The 18,781-nt window shown below is 57.2% G+C and overlaps 1 protein-coding gene across 4 annotated transcripts in view; it reads right to left on the bottom strand.

Moving 5' to 3' along the window:
• Positions 1 to 433: 433 nt before the first annotated feature.
• The window catches only part of FUBP3 (far upstream element binding protein 3), a 51,817-nt gene continuing 33,469 nt past the window's right edge, over positions 434 to 18,781 (bottom strand). For all 4 annotated transcript variants that reach the window (XM_086684285.1, XM_086684286.1, XM_086684287.1 and 1 more), the window contains 11 exons: positions 16,653 to 16,757; positions 15,493 to 15,595; positions 14,327 to 14,427; positions 11,838 to 11,979; positions 8,058 to 8,218; positions 7,204 to 7,277; positions 6,861 to 6,941; positions 6,609 to 6,685; positions 4,351 to 4,422; positions 2,986 to 3,113; positions 434 to 1,805 (listed from right to left, as the gene is read on the bottom strand). In XM_086684285.1, the coding sequence (XP_086540411.1) occupies positions 1,797 to 1,805; positions 2,986 to 3,113; positions 4,351 to 4,422; positions 6,609 to 6,685; positions 6,861 to 6,941; positions 7,204 to 7,277; positions 8,058 to 8,218; positions 11,838 to 11,979; positions 14,327 to 14,427; positions 15,493 to 15,595; positions 16,653 to 16,757 (1,053 nt within the window). In that variant the 3' untranslated portion in view covers positions 434 to 1,796. The remainder of the gene's footprint in view (positions 1,806 to 2,985; positions 3,114 to 4,350; positions 4,423 to 6,608; positions 6,686 to 6,860; positions 6,942 to 7,203; positions 7,278 to 8,057; positions 8,219 to 11,837; positions 11,980 to 14,326; positions 14,428 to 15,492; positions 15,596 to 16,652; positions 16,758 to 18,781) is intronic.

Here is an 18,781-nt window from a genome sequence, read left to right as displayed (position 1 = left end):
GGGAGGCTGTGTGCCGACTCAAGTTTCGGGAAGCGTGCTGATCTGTCTGCAGAGCTGGTCACAACCTCCCTTCGATGAATCTTCCGGCTCCACTTAGCATGACAGCCGTGAGGAAACTCGCTATTGACGTCTCGGTGTCACAGCACCCCCCCCCCCCCCCCGCCCCGGCCAGATGGGACAGGTAAGAGGGGCTGGTGGTGATCGAGGCTCTCCCGTCAGACCGTCCGCTTCTGCGAAGCCTTTAAAATAAAATGAGCTTAACGAGCCGGGCCCCAGCTAAGTCGGGCTGATGTCCGCGCAGGACAAGCGGGCTACGAACCGCAAGAATCTTCGCTCAATTTTATGGCCGGGGGCGGGGGGCAGGGGGGCAGGGGGGCGGGGGGCAGGGGGGCAGGGGGCCGAACGAGCAAGAGGAAAGCGAACGGACTAAAAATACTTCGCCCACAAGACGTCTTGTGGAAATTTTATTATATAGAGTGTAAAATGAATTGTCAGTCAAATAAAAAGAACACTTTTTTTTTAAACAACATGCATAACATTTTCCAATTGCCTTTTTTTTAATAGTTAGACATTTCAAGCATTATAAGGAAAATAAGGAGAAAAAAACAGAGACTGTAACGTCGGTACATTTCAAACGGAATGTCCCTCAGATCAATGAAAAATGCAAGGAAAAACAGCTTCGATTCCGTTTTTCTTTCCTTTAAAAATACATGTTATCTGTACAAGATACACTACAGTAAACGTCGGAGATCATATTATCCCTTTTATTAAATCAAAATCATTTAATTCATAGTGTGGTTAATACTAGATTTATTTATTCGTCTAGTTAATTTGACAAATATTAAGAAAATATCTCAAAGGAAAAAGGAAGGAAACACCTTGGAATTAAAAAATAGTTACTACATTTTTATGCGGTTTAATGTTCCACAGTGTTTGTTAAAAGTTATATCGGATTTCTTTTTAATATTAAAAATAACAGTATTTATATTTCTGAGAGAAGAGAGAAAGGTTTTTCGTTTTGTTTTTAAAACCAGCTTGGAGGTCTTAGATACACAGTTGCAAATGGTAATGGAGACACGAAAAAAAACGTATGCTAAACACAAGAATACATTTTTATATTACCCCTTTAGCACTCTAGAAATTATACAAACCCTATAAAATGCCCCCTCCCAATCCCTGTTGGACAGCAATACAATTCTCTGTCTCAATTCAGAATTCACATAATTAATTACAATACATAATAGTTCAGTTTTTTTAAAAAATGCAGTAAAACCAGACAGCCAAGATACAAGAAATTAGAAGTAAAACATTTAATGAATTTACACATTTAAGAATATTTAAATACTGTTTAAAAATTTTTAAAAGAATTTGTTACATACCACCTAAGATTTCCAAGCCACTTTCTGTCGCAACAGAAAAAAAAAAAAAACAAACCAAAAAACTAAATAAAAAGACGCGCGACGAAACGAAACAAAACGAAACGAAAACACACCGTGTTGAAATGTCACTGCTCTGAGGCACATTCTGGTGCCTGAATTTGTAGGCACTGCTCCAAAAAGAATCCCAGAGCTTACACGTTTGAAATAACAAACAAGAACAATGAAACAGAAATTATCAGCCATTTTTAGTAATGAATTTTTCCCGATTTTTAGAAAAGTCCTGTTAATCTAAATATAGTGTTTCACAGAACAAAACAAAAGTTCTTCATCAAAAGGTTTGCAAATCTATAAACCTCTGTTACAAACGGGTTTTCGCTCACAATGATTTCGGGGAGAAAAGCACTGCGGGCCGCCGTCCTACTGCTCCTGGGGAAGGAAGGGGACAGAAGTTAGTCTGTGAGGCCACCTCTCATGTCCTCGTCTCTGTCGGCAGGGGGTGACAGGTCACCCTCCCCCCTCTGGCCCCTCAACAGGCGTGGACACACACACACACACACACACACACACACACACACACACGCCAATGTCTCCGCGTCTCCCCGGGCCCCGCGTCATGGGACCTGGCCCAGACAAACCCTCTCCTGAAGAGGAGGTCCTGGGCGGCTCTCCAAGCAAGGGACACCGCGGTGTGGGGCAGGGGAGTGGGCGCGAGAGAGCTGTCCTCGGCCACCCATCAGCCCCGTCCCGTCTCTGCAGGGCCCCGGGCACAGAGGGCCAATTTTGGCGATGAGATGACCAGCGAGCTTTGGGCCCGGGGCCTGTGGTAACCGACACGCCTCCACAGGGACCTGGCTGGCGTCAGGTCACCTGAGAAATGCTCTGTGGGAGGATCTCGCCACATTCCCTATGTTAATAAGAAACCGGTTTCTGGGGGCGCCTGGGTGGCGCAGTCGGTTAAGTGTCCGACTTCAGCCAGGTCACGATCTCGCGTCCGTGAGTTCAAGCCCCGCGTCGGGCTCTGGGCTGATGGCTCAGAACCTGGAGCCTGTTTCCGATTCTGTGTCTCCCTCTCTCTCTGCCCCTCCCCCGTTCATGCTCTGTCTCTCTCTGTCCCAAAAATAAATAAACGTTTGAAAAAAAATTAAAAAAAAAAAAAAAAAGAAACCGGTTTCTGGCTTCTGACCGGACGAGAGCCGAGAGGGTTTCCGCGTGGGATGAAGGCCGGGCGCCCTGCCCTGTCGGGCCCGCAGACGCTGCGGACTCGCCCTCCTGCCGCCTGCCCCTCACCGCTGGCCGGGGCCAAGGGTGACAGTGAGGCCACGCCGCCCTCTTCAAGGACCGTGACCCCCACGGTCCCTACCGTGACGCCAAGCCCGCCCCGGGTCCTCCGTCTGGGCACACTCCCCGACAGCTGGGGAAGCTGAGTGCCACTCAGCACCGGGCGTGAGTCGCCTTCCTCCCAGGGGCTGCCCAGCCAATCCCTCCCCCACTTGGCCCAAACCCGCTCTCTCCGGGGCGAGGAGGGGGCCGGCATGGCCGTGGCCGGGCGCACACCCAGGATCCGGGGAAAGGGGCTGGGGGCCGGGCCTGCTGGCCGGTGACGCACCTGGCTGTGGGCCTGAGCCTGTCCTAACGTCTGCCCGTAGAAAGCGACCTGCTGTCTGTAATATTCGGCCCAGGCCATCGTGTAGTCCGGCGGGGAGCTGGCCGGAGGGGCAGCGCTGGCGGCGTGACCTGACCGACAGAGGAGAGGACAGGGGTTACCGGGGGCGGGCATGTGGCGGGGGGAGGTCGGGGACACTGCCAGCTTGGAGGGGTCCCTTCCCAAAGGCTCGGGGGCGGCCGGGCGCGGCCCGCGTGCCTGCCCCAAGAAGGTGCCATTGGCCTCGTGCTCCTGGCCCTGCTCCGCCCCTACGGGACCCTCCTGTCTGTCTTCTCTCCAGAATCACCTTCTCTGCATCTGCCTGCCTGCCCCGTCGGCTGCCAGTGCCAGAGAGAGAGAGACAGACAGAGACAAAGGGAGGGAGGGAGGGAGGGAGGGAGGGAGAGAGAGAGAGAGAGGCGGGAAGAGGGAGAGGAGTGTAAGTACCTGGCTTGGGTGTGGGGTGCACCTGTGCGGAGGGGAGGGGCCAATCCCACCAGGGCTGGAAACACAGGCCCACGTATGTCTGGGAGTCTAGACTCAGGAGGTCTGGGGAAGACGGGGCATCTGGCCTTTCAGCAGGTGCTTGGGGTGCCGATTACCTCCCTGACCCCCATCGAAGTCCCTGGAAGGGCTATCCACCTGGTGATGATCCCAAACACCAGGGCGAACATCTCCTCAGCGGCCTCTGACCTGAGCCGCTCCAACCAGCAGGTGACACCCTTCGAAATCAAGGCACGTGAGCCGTCTTCCCCGACAGCCACTGTGGCTCGGCAGTTTCGCAAATACATACGGAGGATGTCGCACGAATTTTCAATGAGTTATTTGGGGGCTTTTCTGGTTGCTGTTCCCAAATCTCTTCCTTCTCTCGTTAAAAAGATGGGTTTTGTTTCTGGCACAGCTAAGAAAATGAGCTTCCTCGAGGCGGGAGGCCAGCACCTCAACACCCCCTCCAATTTTAGACTCCCGCCCTGAGTTTTGTCCTTCCTCTTCCCCACCCGGAAACGACCAGAAAAAGCCGGTCACGGAAGAGGACGCCTGGCTGGTCTAAGTCCTGGCCAAGTGGTTCTAAAGGGGGCGGCCGAGGCAGGGACAGCCGGCCCTGAGCTGTCCTCAGGCCCTGTGGCATCCAGAAGGGGTTGGGGGGCGGGGGGGACGTCTCCTCTGACAGACACACAGGGACCCAGGGAGACAAAGGCAGGACTGAGATCGAGTCACACAGGGAAAGCGCTGAAGAACAAAGGTGACGGGGAGGCACGGCCGACGAAGCCTAAGGCGTGGGGCCTCTGGGCCTAGGGGTCTGCTTGCTCGGAAGGCCGTCTCACTCACTCTGTTTTTTGTAATAGTCTTCCCAGGCCTTGCTGTAGTCGGGCTGGCTGTTCTGCGGCTGGCTCTGCTGGCCTGTGCGGAGAACACAAAGGGTCAGGCCCCCGGCGCCGGGCCCTGCTCTGCGCTCGCTCCAGGCCCTGCGGCTGGGGAAGGCGGCAGCAGGCTGGCCGCAGGGACAGGCCGACGGGCAGACAGGTGTGACTACGGTCCCCGTAAGGGTGGGGCCGGGCAGGACGGCTGTCCCCCCCGCAACTGGTGGGACCGGCCCGGACCCTTAGGGTGGAGATCCGAGCTGCAGGGAGCCCCGGGGTTGGGGCGACTGCGTCTGAGGCTCCCCGAATCGGCCTTCAGACGGGACAGAAGATCCAAGTGGTGCTGCCCGCACCCTTCCCCTGGCCCTTCTGTTCGAGAACTGGCGGCTTTCACCCTGGACGAGCAGAGTACAGGGAAAACGGCCCGGAGATTGCCACGGTGAAGACGGGAAGACGAGGGCCACACGGCAGAGGGGCCGAGGGCCACCCAGTGCGCCTGATCCCAATCTAGCTTCGCGCCTTTCCGGGACAGGAGCGGGGCGGGAGAGGAGGCGCGTGGGGTCGCGTCCAGCGCACTCCCCGGGGTGTGCGCTCTGTGTGGTGCCGGCCGCGAGGGCTGGGCTGCGGAACAGGGTGGCAGCGGCCAGCCCCGGGCGTGGAGGGACGAGAAGCCTGGAGCGGGGCGACAAGTCGGGGCCTTCCTTTCTGCCGAGGTCAGGGCTGGCTTTCGCGTCACCTGCTAAGACCCCCGCAGCGTCCTGTTTTCTGTCACCACTGCAGTTGGCGGCCGGCAGGCAGCACGTGCTATGGTGCCCACGTTCACTGCAGAGTGTCTTCCCCTCGAGTTAATTTACTGCATCTGAGGAGGGGTGGGGGGGGGCACCAAGGGCTCCTCTGTCAGACCCAGAGGGCTGGCAACGGCGAAGGCTGGGAACGGCGGCAGGAAGCCAGGCCCCGACGGTGCTTTCTTGGACTCGTCCCACGTGCCTCCGCCAAGCCCTCCTGGCCAACCTGGGCCGAGGCGGGCGGCCGGGCTGGGCCTCCGCGGAACCGCGGCCCCGGGGTCAGCTCCCCTCCGGAGGGACGCCATGGCCCCTGTCTCTTGCCCCGAGTCCAGGACTTTCTCAGAGTCTCGGTCCTCGACGCCGGGGCAAACATGAACCTGACCCGGGTCACCTCTCGTCCTGAGGGCCCTAAAGCTGACCGGCACAGAAGGAAAGAAAACGGGAAGAGGCTCTGGGACAAAGTGGGCGCCGTGAAGCCCGGGCCCGGTGGACACCAGGCAGGGCGCACGAGTCGGCGGGACAATTCTCGACGGTATCCCGCGCGTTTGAGACGCCTCGCAAATACCGCGGAAGAAAAGGAACAACAGAAGGCAAGCGTGCCATCTCAGACCTCCCGGGTACGGTGGGAATGCAGTCTAAACCCTTCGTGCCACACATGACCAGACGGGGGCCCAGAGAAGGGGACTGTGCGGAGGGCCGCCCCGAGTCGGCTTCCACGCGGGCCTGTCCAGCCGCGCCCGGGGGGGGGGGGGGGCGGCAGGGGAGCCCAGAACGCGGGCTCGGGCCCTCGGGGGCAGAGCCGCAAGGACCTCGTGCAGACAGACCACAGGACCCTTTCCAAACACAGGCGGCCGCTTCAGAGGGCCCCACATCTGAAGGTGAGCTTTTTGTCTCGTTCTTGTTTTCGAAGGCTGTACCAGCAATAAAGCTCCAGAGCGACTCATGAGGCCACGTGGGGGCCGGAGGGCAGGCTGCGGGGACCCTTCTCCTATAATCAGCTGTCGGGAGAGGCATCACCCGGCACAGCTCATCCTCCGGCAAATCCAGGAGGTAGAAAGAACGGCCTGACCGCGCTGGAGACAAGGAGGGGAGACGGTCACCGCGGGGAGCCACCGTGGGGAGTGGGCGGGGAGCCCCGAAAGCGGGCACAGCCTGGGGGAGAAAGGAGGGCAGGGCCAGGCCCAACCCCCAGGCCTCCCTGCCCCGGTGGTGGGAGCAGAGCGGACAGGAGTGCGGCCCTGAGAAGGACAGAGCAGAAGGGAAAGGCAGCCCTGAGAGGTGGACGGGAGGGAGCCAGCCGCTCAGCCGGGCAGCCGCTGAGACCCACACACACCCTGTCTCCGCAGGGCCTGCCGGCGGCTCCCCAGCCCGCGCGTCAGACACAGCAGCCCCTCGGCCTCCGCGCGGCGCGCACGGTCCCGCCTCCTCCCGAGTCACTTACTTGGGACCTGCTGGGTGGGCTGTTGCCACGCCTGGTAGGTGCTGCCCCATCCCTGGGTCAGGAAGGCCGGAGGACCGCTGGGAAGACGAGAGGGTCATTCGTCCCAGAGCAGGTCACACCCCCCTCCTCCTGGCCTGAGGCCCCCTCCCGCCACGCCGGCCTCGCCCTCGCCCTTCGCTGCTCCCCCGCCCCCTACTGGCAGTGGCCGGGGCCCCAGTGCCACCCGTCCCGACGGAGCGAGAAGTCACCCACCTCACAGGGGTGCTGGGGGGGTTTCCGTTCACCTTAGCAGCGATGCTGGGGAAGCAGGCCGAGCTCCTCGGAGGAAAAGCACTGCAAGAAAGTGAAGAATCAATGAACACAGTGCCTGAGGGCCTGGGCCGGGAGGCCCTCCGCCTCCAGGAAGGCCTCCGGGAAGGCTCTCACCCCGGGACCGCTCAGCGGGCTATGAACAGGCTAGACACAGAGGGGCCAGCGGACAGGGCCAAAGGGATGGGACCTGCCCACACCCAGAACTTCAGGCTATTGGCTGGCCCTCCCTGGAAGCAGCTGGAAAGAGAGAGCCTCTTGAGGCAGAGACCGAGGTGAGACTCACTGTTGATGAGGTGCCGTGGGCGGCTGGCTGAACGGGCTCTGTCCGAAGGCTCCGGGTGCTCCCAGACTGGTCCCCTGTCATGGGCACAGAGGGAGCTCTCACTGCCTGTGGGCCGCACCTCCGCCCTCTGCCCCAGGCCCACCCCGAGGCAAACTACCGCTTTCGGGGAGATAGAGCCGAGGGAGGTCAAGACACCCTATGACGCTCACTAGCCTTGCTTCCCCACAGTGGACTTTTTCTGCAGAAACGGCTTCTGCCCCGTGGAGTGACCGATACCACACGCAGCCAACGCTGGCACCACCACAACGGCCCTAGCGTGTCACCCTGGGGGTCGGGACCAACCTGCTTGACTCTCCCGTCAATTTAGGCTGGCCCATGGCTCTTTCTGCCATTCTACGTCCCCTTTGAGGTGAGCAGTGGCCAATCTGTCCTCCATCAACACTCCCTTTCTTTATCTGCTTTGAGGCGCCTGAAACTAAAGCCAGAGTCAATGAACGCTGCCTGCAGGGCCGGCCGCCAGGGCCAGGCCCGCGGGAGTCGGGGCAGCGCCGGGGCGGGGGGGGGGGGAGGCTGCTGCCCGGGCTGCTCATCTAAGCCTGTGGGGCGCACGGCTCTGGGCCTGAGCTGCTGAGCTGTGGGGGCCTTGGGGAGACCTGCCAGAGGGCTTCCTTCCTCGCCTGGCACCCCCCCCCCCCCACCCCGGGCCCCGACCTTCCCCGCCCCCCGTGGCAAAGCGGCACGCGAGGGCCGGAAAGCACAGGAAGTACGAGCTTCTGGGGGAGGACAGGTACCCGGGACACCCCAAGAGGAAACCCAGCTACCGTCACGCCACGTAGGGAGAACCTTGTACGTACACCAACTTTCTCATCTATGAGATGTCTGGCCACCTCGATCTGCTGAGGGACGCCCCTGATGGTGAATACTCGCAGGCTGGGGTCGGTGCTGGGGGGGGGGTTCCGCTGGAGCTCCACATGCGCTCCCGACTGCTGATTTATGCTTTTGATGTTCTCACCTCCTGCGGGCAGGTGGACACAAGACACAAGGATAAGTGGCAGTGGGGGCAGAGCCGGACATTCTGGAGGATTCCGCCGTGGAGAGGAGGGAAGGGCGGGGCCCGCGCCCCAGCCCTCGCCCGGGAGAGAAGTGCCCTCGGTTTACTCCGAACCGGTTCTGACGAACACCAGGGCCCTCTCGTCTGCAAAACCAGACTTGTGAGCGAAGCTGGTCTTTCCCTCCGAGCCAGGCTGAAGCGGACACCACGGGGCGCCCGGGGCCCCTGGATGCACACGAGGGAGCTCGGCCGTCCCAGGCCCAGGGAAGGCACCCCATCCTCCTCGTACAATGGGGGCCCCCTGAGCCCCGGCGTGGGCCGCCTCGCTGCAGTTCTCCCCCCTCCACAGGGCAAACAGACGGCCTCCGGCTCCAACAATGCCTGGAGCCCACTCGGGCGTCCAACGTCCCATCTTGTCACTTCTCGGGTCCCTGCCTCCTCCGTGGGTGGGGGTGGGGGTGGGGGTGGGGGGGGCAGGTCTAGACAGAGAGGCAGCCGAGATGGGGGTCACAGGGGCCTGGGTGGAGCGGGGTAATGAAAATTTAGTTGGACTCTTTGAAAAACCCGTGAGAGTTCCAGTCTCTTAATGAGATTTGCGTAACAAAGGCTCCAGCAGTGTCACAATGGTGTGATTCTTCTTTAGAAATTTCACAGAACTTACAGATCAGTCCTACTCCATTGGGGGGGTGGGGGGGGGGGCGCGCAGAGTATGAGGAAACTTGGGAGCAGAGTTTTGCGAATGTTAGAGAAAGACAGTCTGTGGAAAATCTGGCGCAGGAGACCAGAGAGCCCCAAGTGATGAAAACCAAAGACCGAAGGCCAGTCTGTGTCGCTCCACCCGGCCCGGAGTCAAAACCAACCTCAGATGACATCTGTCATTTCATGGTAACACGTCCACCATCCTTCCTGCGCTACAACCGGCCCCCTAGCCCGCTGCTGGGGCAAGCAGACAAGGAGGGGTTCCCAAGAGCAGGCCCAGCCTGTGTCTTATCTCGTCCTCGACGGGACGCTGTGGGGCCAGGAAGCAAAGACGGGGCCGGGGTCCCACCAGGCTTCCTGAAGGCGGGCACCACAGGAAGGAAACCAGGAGGCTGATGGCCTTCGGAGAGAGGGCCTGGTGCAGATCGGCTGGTGCCGTATGTCAGTTTAGTTGAGGGTGGGCTTCAATTTAAAAGCAAATGAAAAAGCACTCCGCAGACCGACGGGTCGGGACGTGCACGTGAAGTTCTGCTACAGCTCCAGAAAAGCGTCCCTGCGTTTTCCCCCTCGAGCAAAGGGCACTGACCAACGTGGAAGTCACAGCAAGCCTGCCCACAGCGGCTCCCCCGGCCCCCGGGTAGAAGCGAGCCCCTCCCAGCCCTGGAACTGCCGCCCTCCGCTCCCAGGTCGTGAATTTATTTTCTCTGCACCATGACACGTGAACAGCTTTGCCAGTCCTGGGCAAAGTGTCTCTGGGGTGCAACAAAGAGCAGAAAGAACGGGCCGAGGCCCTGAGTCCCCCCCAGACGCCGCGGGGTTCTCGGGTTCTGGAGGCAAGCGCACAAACTGCGCGTGTGTCTGAGGCCGAGCCCAGACCGGCTGTCCTCCGCCGGGCCCCGGAGCAGCGGCCCCGCAGGCCCTGATCCCGGAGGCCCAGGCAGCACGCTCGGAAGGTGAAGAGGCACCACAAAACCGCACGGGGCCGGAAGGAGTTAATTTAAGTTCACCTTCCTTCAAAATGAGGTCACCAGCTTGGCACATGGTGGCTGTCTACAGACGCATTCGGCAGCCTGTCCATTCTTCCACCTGATGGGGGGCAGAAGCGACCCACCAGCGGCCCCCCGGCTGGACGTGAAATCGTAAAGCAATTAATCAAACCTGCTAAAAGGCCCGGCTGACAAGAGCAGGGCTGGCCACACTATCTGTCACCACTGCTGTATTTATCATGGAAATCCAGCAGGGGCCCCGGGAGGCGCAGCGTCTGTCCAAGGGCTGGAGCCGGGGGGTGGGGGGGGTGGGGGGGGGGGAGCTGGGCCTGGCTGCCTGTGGCTCCCTCTCCTGCCTCCCTCACTCACCCTCACCACGCGCCTCTCCGAAGAAGGCGCGCCCCTCACACCCAGCCCGCGTGTGCGGTGTGCGTGGCGGGGAGAGAGACCCTGCTCGTCGAACCCTGGGTTATCGAGGCTGCTGTCGGAGCCCCGGGACACAAGATCGGTCACCGCCTTGCACTGTTGTCACTTTCGTGCGGGAGTTGCCCAGCGGGACTCTGGCGGGGACACACGACGAGGGGCCGTTTGCCCGCACCCAGGTTTCACGGACTCCGGGGAGCGGTCACAGTAAAGGCGGCGAGATTCTGCCAGTCTAGAGGAGACGCACGGTCAAACCTCGCTGACAAAACGGTTCTCAAAAGGCACAGAAACCTAGATCTGATTCTCAGCCTACGGGCACCTACTGGTTTTCATCTCGCAGCAGCCAGGCCGATGGTCCGGGGGGCGGCTCTGACTTAACACAGCATCTGGGCAGCTGACAATATCCACTGAACGCTCATCAGCACGTATCCCCTGCCGGGAAATTAAAACGAACCCACGCCGTTCCTGCCACCTCCAAAAGGTAAACAATCTAAGAGACGACGGGAGATAAACATTTGGCAAGAGCACACATACAAGCGCGTACACACTTCATGGGCAGGGCTAAGCACAGACTCCAGAAGGTGACCGAGAGGCTCAGGAGGGCGCGTGCAGGCGCACGAGAGCGCGCTAAGGCAGCCTGAACTCCCTGTCGAAGACGTTCTCGGATCACGCGCCGTGGATCATTAGCACGTCTCCGACAGGTCAGGGAGGGCTGGTGGTCGCGGACACTGGAGAAACCCTGGGGCGGAGCCTGTCTCTGCGTCCCCCACAGGTTGTCAAACGCGCACGTGCTGCCCCCGGCGAGGCTCCCCCGAGGGCCCACGGACGGTACCCCTCACGGAGACACCTTCGCCGCCGCAGCGATGTCTGCCTGCTCTTCCCTTGCTCGCAGGGAAGGGTGGAGAGGGGCCACACCAGCCGCCAACGAGGGTTTCTTGCTAACACTCTCTACAAAGCCCAGAAACCACGATCCCTTCAGTTTTCTCTTCCCCTCCGCGGGGTGGCTGCTACTCACGGGAGACGAGCCGAAAACGTAAAACACCATCCTCCCGCGTGTCCACAGGGCCCAAGTGCCCATGCCCGCTAAGGACCGGAAGTGACACGCTTGTCGGACGGCACTCTTCACTTGAGCAACAATCTTAACCGTTCCTCTAAGTTCCTCGGAGGGAAGCGAATCGCCGATCAGTCGATCGGCAAACGCCGAGAGGCCCCTCGCGTGCGGGGCGCCTCACCCACAACCGGCGCCTGCTCTGCTGCCGGTGGGTCTTCCCCGCTGTCTGTTCACACACGGCAGCCAACGACTAGCTCTGCCCGTGTTCGTGAGAAGACCCGACCCGGTCGGGTTCCCGCGGAAGGCGGCGGAAGCCCCAGACCCTGCACGTTCGGTCGAGTGCGGCACACAGACCCGCCCGCGCGCTCTGGAGGGACCGTACGGGACCTGTCTGCTGTCGGAGACCCCGGTGCCTCCTCCTTACCTTTGCCGATGACGAGGCCGCACTTATCCGCCGGCACGGTGTACGTTATCTCCTGGACGCCCCCGGGGGCACCCACGCTCCAGTCGCCACGGCCACGACCTCGTCCTCTGGCCACCGCGAGGCCTCCAAAGCCATCTCTTTCCTGGGAGGGAAGCAAAGCTCGAGTGACGATTTCTGCCACTGCCACCGGGACCACTTTTCATCTCCGGGGAGGAGGTGAAGTGACGGGATGGAATCAACGCCACGCATTACAACCTGAGCACCTTTTCACGTTTCAGATTGTGAAGTGCTCTCTTAAAGCCGGAATTAACACCAATCACAGGCGCGTTCAGGGAAGACGTGTGCAGGCTAACGTGGGCGGCTACATAAACAGCCCTGAACCATCCAACTAAAACAGGCAGTCAGACATAAACTCCGGTGTCTGAGGCCCAGCGCCCCTCTGCTGGGCAGTCTTTGGGACTGGGCCCTGCAGTCCAGGTATCAGGAGCCAGTTTTCTCCTCCACGCCGAGGCCGAGGGAACAAGCCACGCGGCTGGGCCCGTGGTTTGGGGGCGGAGCGGCATCTGACTCCTCACGCTGCGCCCCCAGCAGAGAGCACATCCCTCAGCCAACACCCTAGGCCAACACCCAGCAGAAGGTTCCTTTCCCTCGGGGGGCAGCCAATCCCATCGGAGGTCCTGGTCCTCTGAGTCACTCTGGAGCTGCAGCATTTAAAATCTACTCTATCTGGTTTGGTTTTTTAACGTTTATTTTTGAGAGACAGAGAGGGAGAGAGCGAGTGAGCGAGCGAGCAAGCGGGGGAGGGGGAGAGAGGGAGACACAGAATCCAAAGCAGGCTCCAGGCTCTGAGCTGTCAGCACAGAACCCCACGCGGGGCTCGAACCCACAAACCATGAGGTCACGACCTGAGCTGAAGTCGGGCGCTTAACCGACTGAGCCAGCCAGGCGCCCCCTCATCTTCTTTATCTGTTGAGGGCAAACCTGGTCCAGCTGAGAGCTCCTTCACGGAAGGGAGAAGCTGAACAGATGTTCAACACAGTGGACAAACGTTCGGCAAGACCTGCCTCTGCTGACAAGAGTAAACTGAGCATTCACCCAGAATCTAAACCAGCAGAAAGCGGAGATGATTGGAGTGCCTTTTTCCCTGCGCTCGGCTATTATGAGTCGCAAACAGTGAGTAAACGTGGCGATTTTAGGGACGGACGTTAAACGCGTGCCCGCTCGCACACACACGCGCGTGCATGCACACACAGAGCCAACTCCCCGGCAGGTATCAGATTCTCGGAGGTGCTGCTTGTGCCTCCGCAGCTCCGGGTCCGTAGACGCTTCTCTGCTAAAAAGGATGCTGGGGGGGCGCCTGGGTGGCGCAGTCGGTTGAGCGTCTGACTTCAGCTAGGTCACGATCTCGCGGTCCGTGAGTTCGAGCCCCGCGTCAGGCTCTGGGCTGATGGCTTGGAGCCTGGAGCCTGTTTCTGATTCTGTGTCTCCCTCTCTCTCTGCCCCTCCCCCGTTCATGCTCTGTCTCTCTCTGTCCCAAAAATAAATAAAAAACGTTGAAAAAAAATTAAAAAAAAAAAATAATAATAAAATAAAATAAAAAGGATGCTGGGCTCACGGAGGGATTCTCTTCTGAGATCATCTGATCCTAAGAATCACCCATAACTCCAGAGGAAGCCCAAGCCCCTCTCTGAGGTGTGCTGACTCGGGGAGTCTGGGGAGGGGGCTATAAACCCGTAACTTCAGCACGGACGCTTGACGGCTTGGGGGACCCCGTGGGCGGCGCGGCCCGACGCGCACCCCTCGGTCTACGGGGGAGAGGACGCGGCCCAGGGAGATGCGGGGACCGGTCCCAGCTCGCGCGGCTCACAGCAGAGCTGGGGCTGTGGTGTCTGATCCCATGCTTCTCTCTTTGGCTCTAGGTGTTTTGAAATTTCCCTCAGGGGACACGCCGACCGACCCAGCTCGGCCACAGCGACTCCCAGGGCACTTCACAACCGGGGTGCGGGTGGAGATGTTAATGGCGTCACACACGCCTGCTCACGTCCCCGAGACAGAGATGTGTGCGGAATCCAGGGCCTGAAGGCAGCCCGAAGACCTGGGGGGTCCTGAAGTGCTTTCTGAAGCGAAGATGGGAGTTCGCCGAATAGTCCTGTGCCCAGTGCACCCGATGGCTGGAAACCTGGCGACCTGCACTGTACTTCTCGAGATAGTTCCCACAGCCAGGAACTTACCGAATGAACAAAAGCTAGATCCTGGGACCATAAAGTCAGGAGGGCGAGAAGCTAGCACCAAAAAAACGGGAAGGCAGGAAACGGGCAGAGGCAGAGAGGCCGCTGGCTGTGCCCCCAGAGGCAGGCAACCGACAAGAGACCTGGGTTCCAGAATGTGACCGAGAGGGCACGACTGCTCTGTGGTGCCGTCCCGAGACCCTGGGTGGCACTATCAGCTTTTGCAGGGGACATGTCCCAACTCGAGAGAGCCGGACTCACCTGGGCTGTAAGAATAAGCTCATTGATGACGTGTGCTGCGTGCTGACACCGATCTGGGGGCCCCATGACTTGTGCGGCTCTCTCCGGACTAACACCATCGTCTGCCGAACAAAGGGAGAGACTGGGTTAGAAAAAGCCCAAACGTAACTTGGAAACAAAGGTCAGTCTGACTTGCGATCGATATTCCTACCAGATGCGCAGAGAAACGTATGCGTCTACCTCTTTTTACACCGTCTATGCCAACACTCACTTCTCATGCAATTCTAGCCATTTTATTATTATTTTTAATCTTTTTATTTATTTGTGACAGCGAGTGGGGGTGGGGCAGAGAGAGGGAGGGAGATGAGAATCTGAAGCAGGCTCTGTGCTGTCAGTGCAAAGCCCAATACGGGGCTCGAACCCACAAACCGTGAGATCATGACCAGAGCCGAAGTTGGACACTCAACGGACTGAGCCACCCAGGCGCCCCAAGCTATAGCCATTTTAAAAAGATCTCATTACAGAAACAAAAAGCAATTAACGCGAAAGGAAGCAGGGTTGAGGTATGGCAATGTTTCCAAAAATCAGCACACTGCAATGTTTTCCCATCTTCAGGGAAATGAAGACAATGTAAATAATTTTGCTCCTGAAGGCAAATCTATAACATTTCAGGAACTGTCCTTCGTTTTAAGATATTAGTCCTTTTTCAACGTTTATTTATTTTTGGGACAGAGAGAGACAGAGCATGAACGGGGGAGGGGCAGAGAGAGAGGGAGACACAGAACCGGAAACAGGCTCCAGGCTCTGAGCCATCAGCCCAGAGCCTGACGCGGGGCTCGAACTCACGGACCGCGAGATCGTGACCTGGCTGAAGTCGGACGCTCAACCGACTGCGCCACCCAGGCGCCCCAAAGATATTAGTCCTTTTTCAAATGGTTTTACCTTTAAATGATGAAGTCAAAATAACAGATTTTTTTTTTTTTTTTTTGAAGGCTTTACTTGACCAAATGGAAAGCTGGAAACACCATGAGGGCCCAGAGAAAGCTGGACTGGTATTTTGGTAATAGAATAGGGGAGGGGGGCACGGAGAGAACACACACATGAGCTAAGTACAGAGTCCTTGTCTCGTTAAGCGCGTTTATAATGCTTCGCGGCACTAAGGGTTTTTGAGAGTCATCAAAACCAACCTGGCTTGAACTGAATCCTCACCCCGGCATCATTCTGAATCTTTTTGATCATCTCCCCATTTCTTCCTATTACAATCCCAACAGCAAACCTCGGCACAGACACCTGAGAGCACAGGGAAACAGAACCTGATCAGCGCTGTCTGCAAATCGGTTGTTTCTTAAAGGGTACATTAAAAAAGGAAAAAAGACAAAGAAAAGAAAGAACAGACAACTTGATTTTGACTGTAGTGCCTTCCTGGAAATGATATAATGCACCATGTTTCTCCCTCTTAGGAAAAGGAAAAATACCATGGTTGACGATGGCATTCCTGCCTCTTAAGTATATTCGATCGAAATAGTTACAAAAATGAAGCAAAGCAAGATAAACCTTATCAAAAAACAGGTTAAAAATGGCAACCTTATCTTCCCAATTCTCTGAAATAAGCACAAATGTACCGTGCACAATGATTATACTAACGGTCCGTGAAACGTTTTCCCCGCCCTTCATTCTTTTGTCCGGTGAAATAGAACACAGTCTTTATCATCATAACCATTCATAAGTATACAGTTCAGCGGCATTAAACACTTGCAACGTTACGCACCCATCACCGGTCTCTATATCCCCCAAACCTTTTCATCGCTGGCCCCCAGAACACCGTATTCTATTGAATGGAGACTCCTTCCGTCAGCCCTGGTCACCTCTCCTCTCCATTCTGTCTCTATGCACTCGCCCATTCTAGGCACCTCGCGTAAGCGGAATCACACGGTATTCATCCTTTTGTATCTGGCTTATCCTACTAAGCATGACGTTTGCAAGGTCCACCCACGGGGCTGCGGATCTCAAGATTTCATTCGAAAGGAAAGCTTTTCATCCCATTCTTCCAAGCCAGGCTTCCAAGTCTGATACATCACAACACAGAGCACTGAGAAAATCTGGGCTCTGGTCCTCACCTGGGCAGCAGGAAAACCTCACAACCCAGAGGAATGGCCCATTTCCCTGCAATGCAGGACGGCTGCTATGCCCCCCACCGCCTGGCTCCTCCCCCTACGGCTGGGTCCTTCCTCACACCCGCCCTGGCTGCCAAGATGAGATCAAAGCGTGGCCTACGATCTGAAAGCTGGGCCCAAAGCTAGGCCCGTCTGCCTGGGAACTAACTAACCAGCCGGCCGGGCAAGCATACCTCTATGCTGCCTCCTCCCACACGGGCGCTGAAGTCACCGCGGACGCCTCGGAAGTCAGCTTGGTCCTTCTCCCGGATGATCTCCAACACCATTTCTCTTGCTTGCTGCGTGAACACAGAGCAAAGGCATTACGGAAAACAAAACCCTAAGGAAAGACACGACACCAGGGGAAATTTCAAGATCAGACCCTGTTAAGTTGGGCTGAAAGACTCAGAAGGCGCTTGGCCGTGGGACAGCTCCCTTCTTGCATTACAACACGAGACAGGGGAAGGCTAGTGAGGGTCACACCGATCAGATCGTAGGTGATGTGTTCCTTACGTTGCCCAAGATATCCACACGGACCAGGGCCCACCCTCTTTTAAGCCACAGTCGGATCAGCACATTTGTGCTGGGTCAGAGCTTAAGACGGCCCTGAGGCATTTTGGCACACTGTCTCTTTCGGAGAGCTCTGTGGGCAGGTTCCACGGAAGAGAAGACATTACAAGGCACCCCATCACAGAGGAGCAGCAGGGACATAAAGGGAAAAGGCCAGCCCAAGGAGCCCGGAAAGACCTTCTAGTACCCAGAGATCAAATACCCCAAATACAGGCCAAGACTGCCTCCCAGGCCTGGCAATCCTGGAGGCACGTCCTTCCTCTCCCCACAAACGCACTGAAGCCCAGCAGGCCGGCCCACACCAGTCCCAGCCCCACCGGAATCTGCCCTAAGCACCAGCCGTGCAGAACAGCTCAAGGTCATTGGGAGCCCACACTGCACCCTGGTTCTGGTAAACCCAAACCAAACCAAAAAGTCCCAAAATAGCGATTAAAGTCTTCTGACATTTGGAGAAATCGGGAGTACGGACAGGCTGTAAGAGGATGTTAGGGGACTGCTGTTACTTTCTTAGGCCTGGTTTTGCGGAAGTTAGTTCTCAGGAGAGACATGTTGCAGGATCTACGGGCGGACAGTTTTGACGCCTGCCACTAACTTACAACTGGCGAGGAGGACGTAAGTGAATAAATAACACACACACGCACAGACACAAGTGTGGTAAAATGACAGGCAGGATGGGGCTACACAGGTGCTCACTCTTCTCTCTTTTCAACGTGTCTGTAAGCTTGAAGTTTCTCATGATAAAAGGTTGGGGAGGATATGGGGCGCCTGGGTGGCTCAGTCGCTTAAGTGTCCGACTTCGACTCAGGTCACGATCTCGCGGTCTGTGAGTTCGAGCCCCGCCTTGGGCTCTGGCCCGACAGCTCAGAGCCTGGAGCCTGCTTCGGATTCTGTGTCTCCCTCTCTCTCTGCCCCTCCCCCACTCACACTCCATCTCTCAAAAATAAATAAGAACATTAAAAAAAAATTTTTTTTAAAGTTGGGGACAGAGAGAAAACAAATGAACAATAATTTATACTAAATATAGCAAACAATTTTCAAATAAAAAAATACTAAAAACCTGTTGTAGTTATTTTCCTGCAAATTTCTGAAGCGTTAACAAAATAAGCTCTTTGCTCTGGTATTCTTTTCATAAAAGAACCAGAAGTTCCAACAGAGAAGGCAAGCCCACCTGCAAGCAACTGAAGAGGTGAAAAGCCCTGGGAGGAAAGGCCCCTGGGGGACCTGGGCCCACCTGAAGGGTGGAAAGGGCTGTGTCCCTGACTGGAGCCTACGGAAAGAGACCGTTTTAATCACTGGCCCTCAATCCTGTTTTAAAACCATTATTTTACAGGGGCTCCTGAGTGGCTCGGTCGGTTAAGCAACCGACGTCAGCTCAGGTCACGATCCATGGTTTGTGGGTTCAAGCCCTGCATCACGCTCTCTGCTGTCAGCACAGACCCCGCTCCAGATCCTCTGTCTCCCTCTCTCTCTGCCCCTCCCCTACTCGCGCACACACTCAGGCTCTCTCAAAGATAAATAGGTGAAGGGGATTAAGAGACATGAACTTGCAGTTATGAAATAAGTAAGTCACGGGGTTGAGTAGTACAGCATAGGGGGTCCAGTCGATAATGCTGTAATAACCCTGCATGGTGACGGTTATGGACGGTAAGCACACTTCTATCATAATGTCTACAATTTCACAATATGTTGAGTCGCTATGTTGTACCCCTGAAACTGACATGGTATCGTGGGTCAACTACAATAAATACGTAAA

Source organism: Puma concolor, chromosome D4 (assembly GCF_028749965.1).
Source record: "Puma concolor isolate L17-30 chromosome D4, mPumCon1.1.hap2, whole genome shotgun sequence".
In the NCBI taxonomy this organism is placed as follows: domain Eukaryota; kingdom Metazoa; phylum Chordata; class Mammalia; order Carnivora; family Felidae; genus Puma; species Puma concolor.
This window is presented reverse-complemented; position numbering and strand designations above follow the sequence as displayed.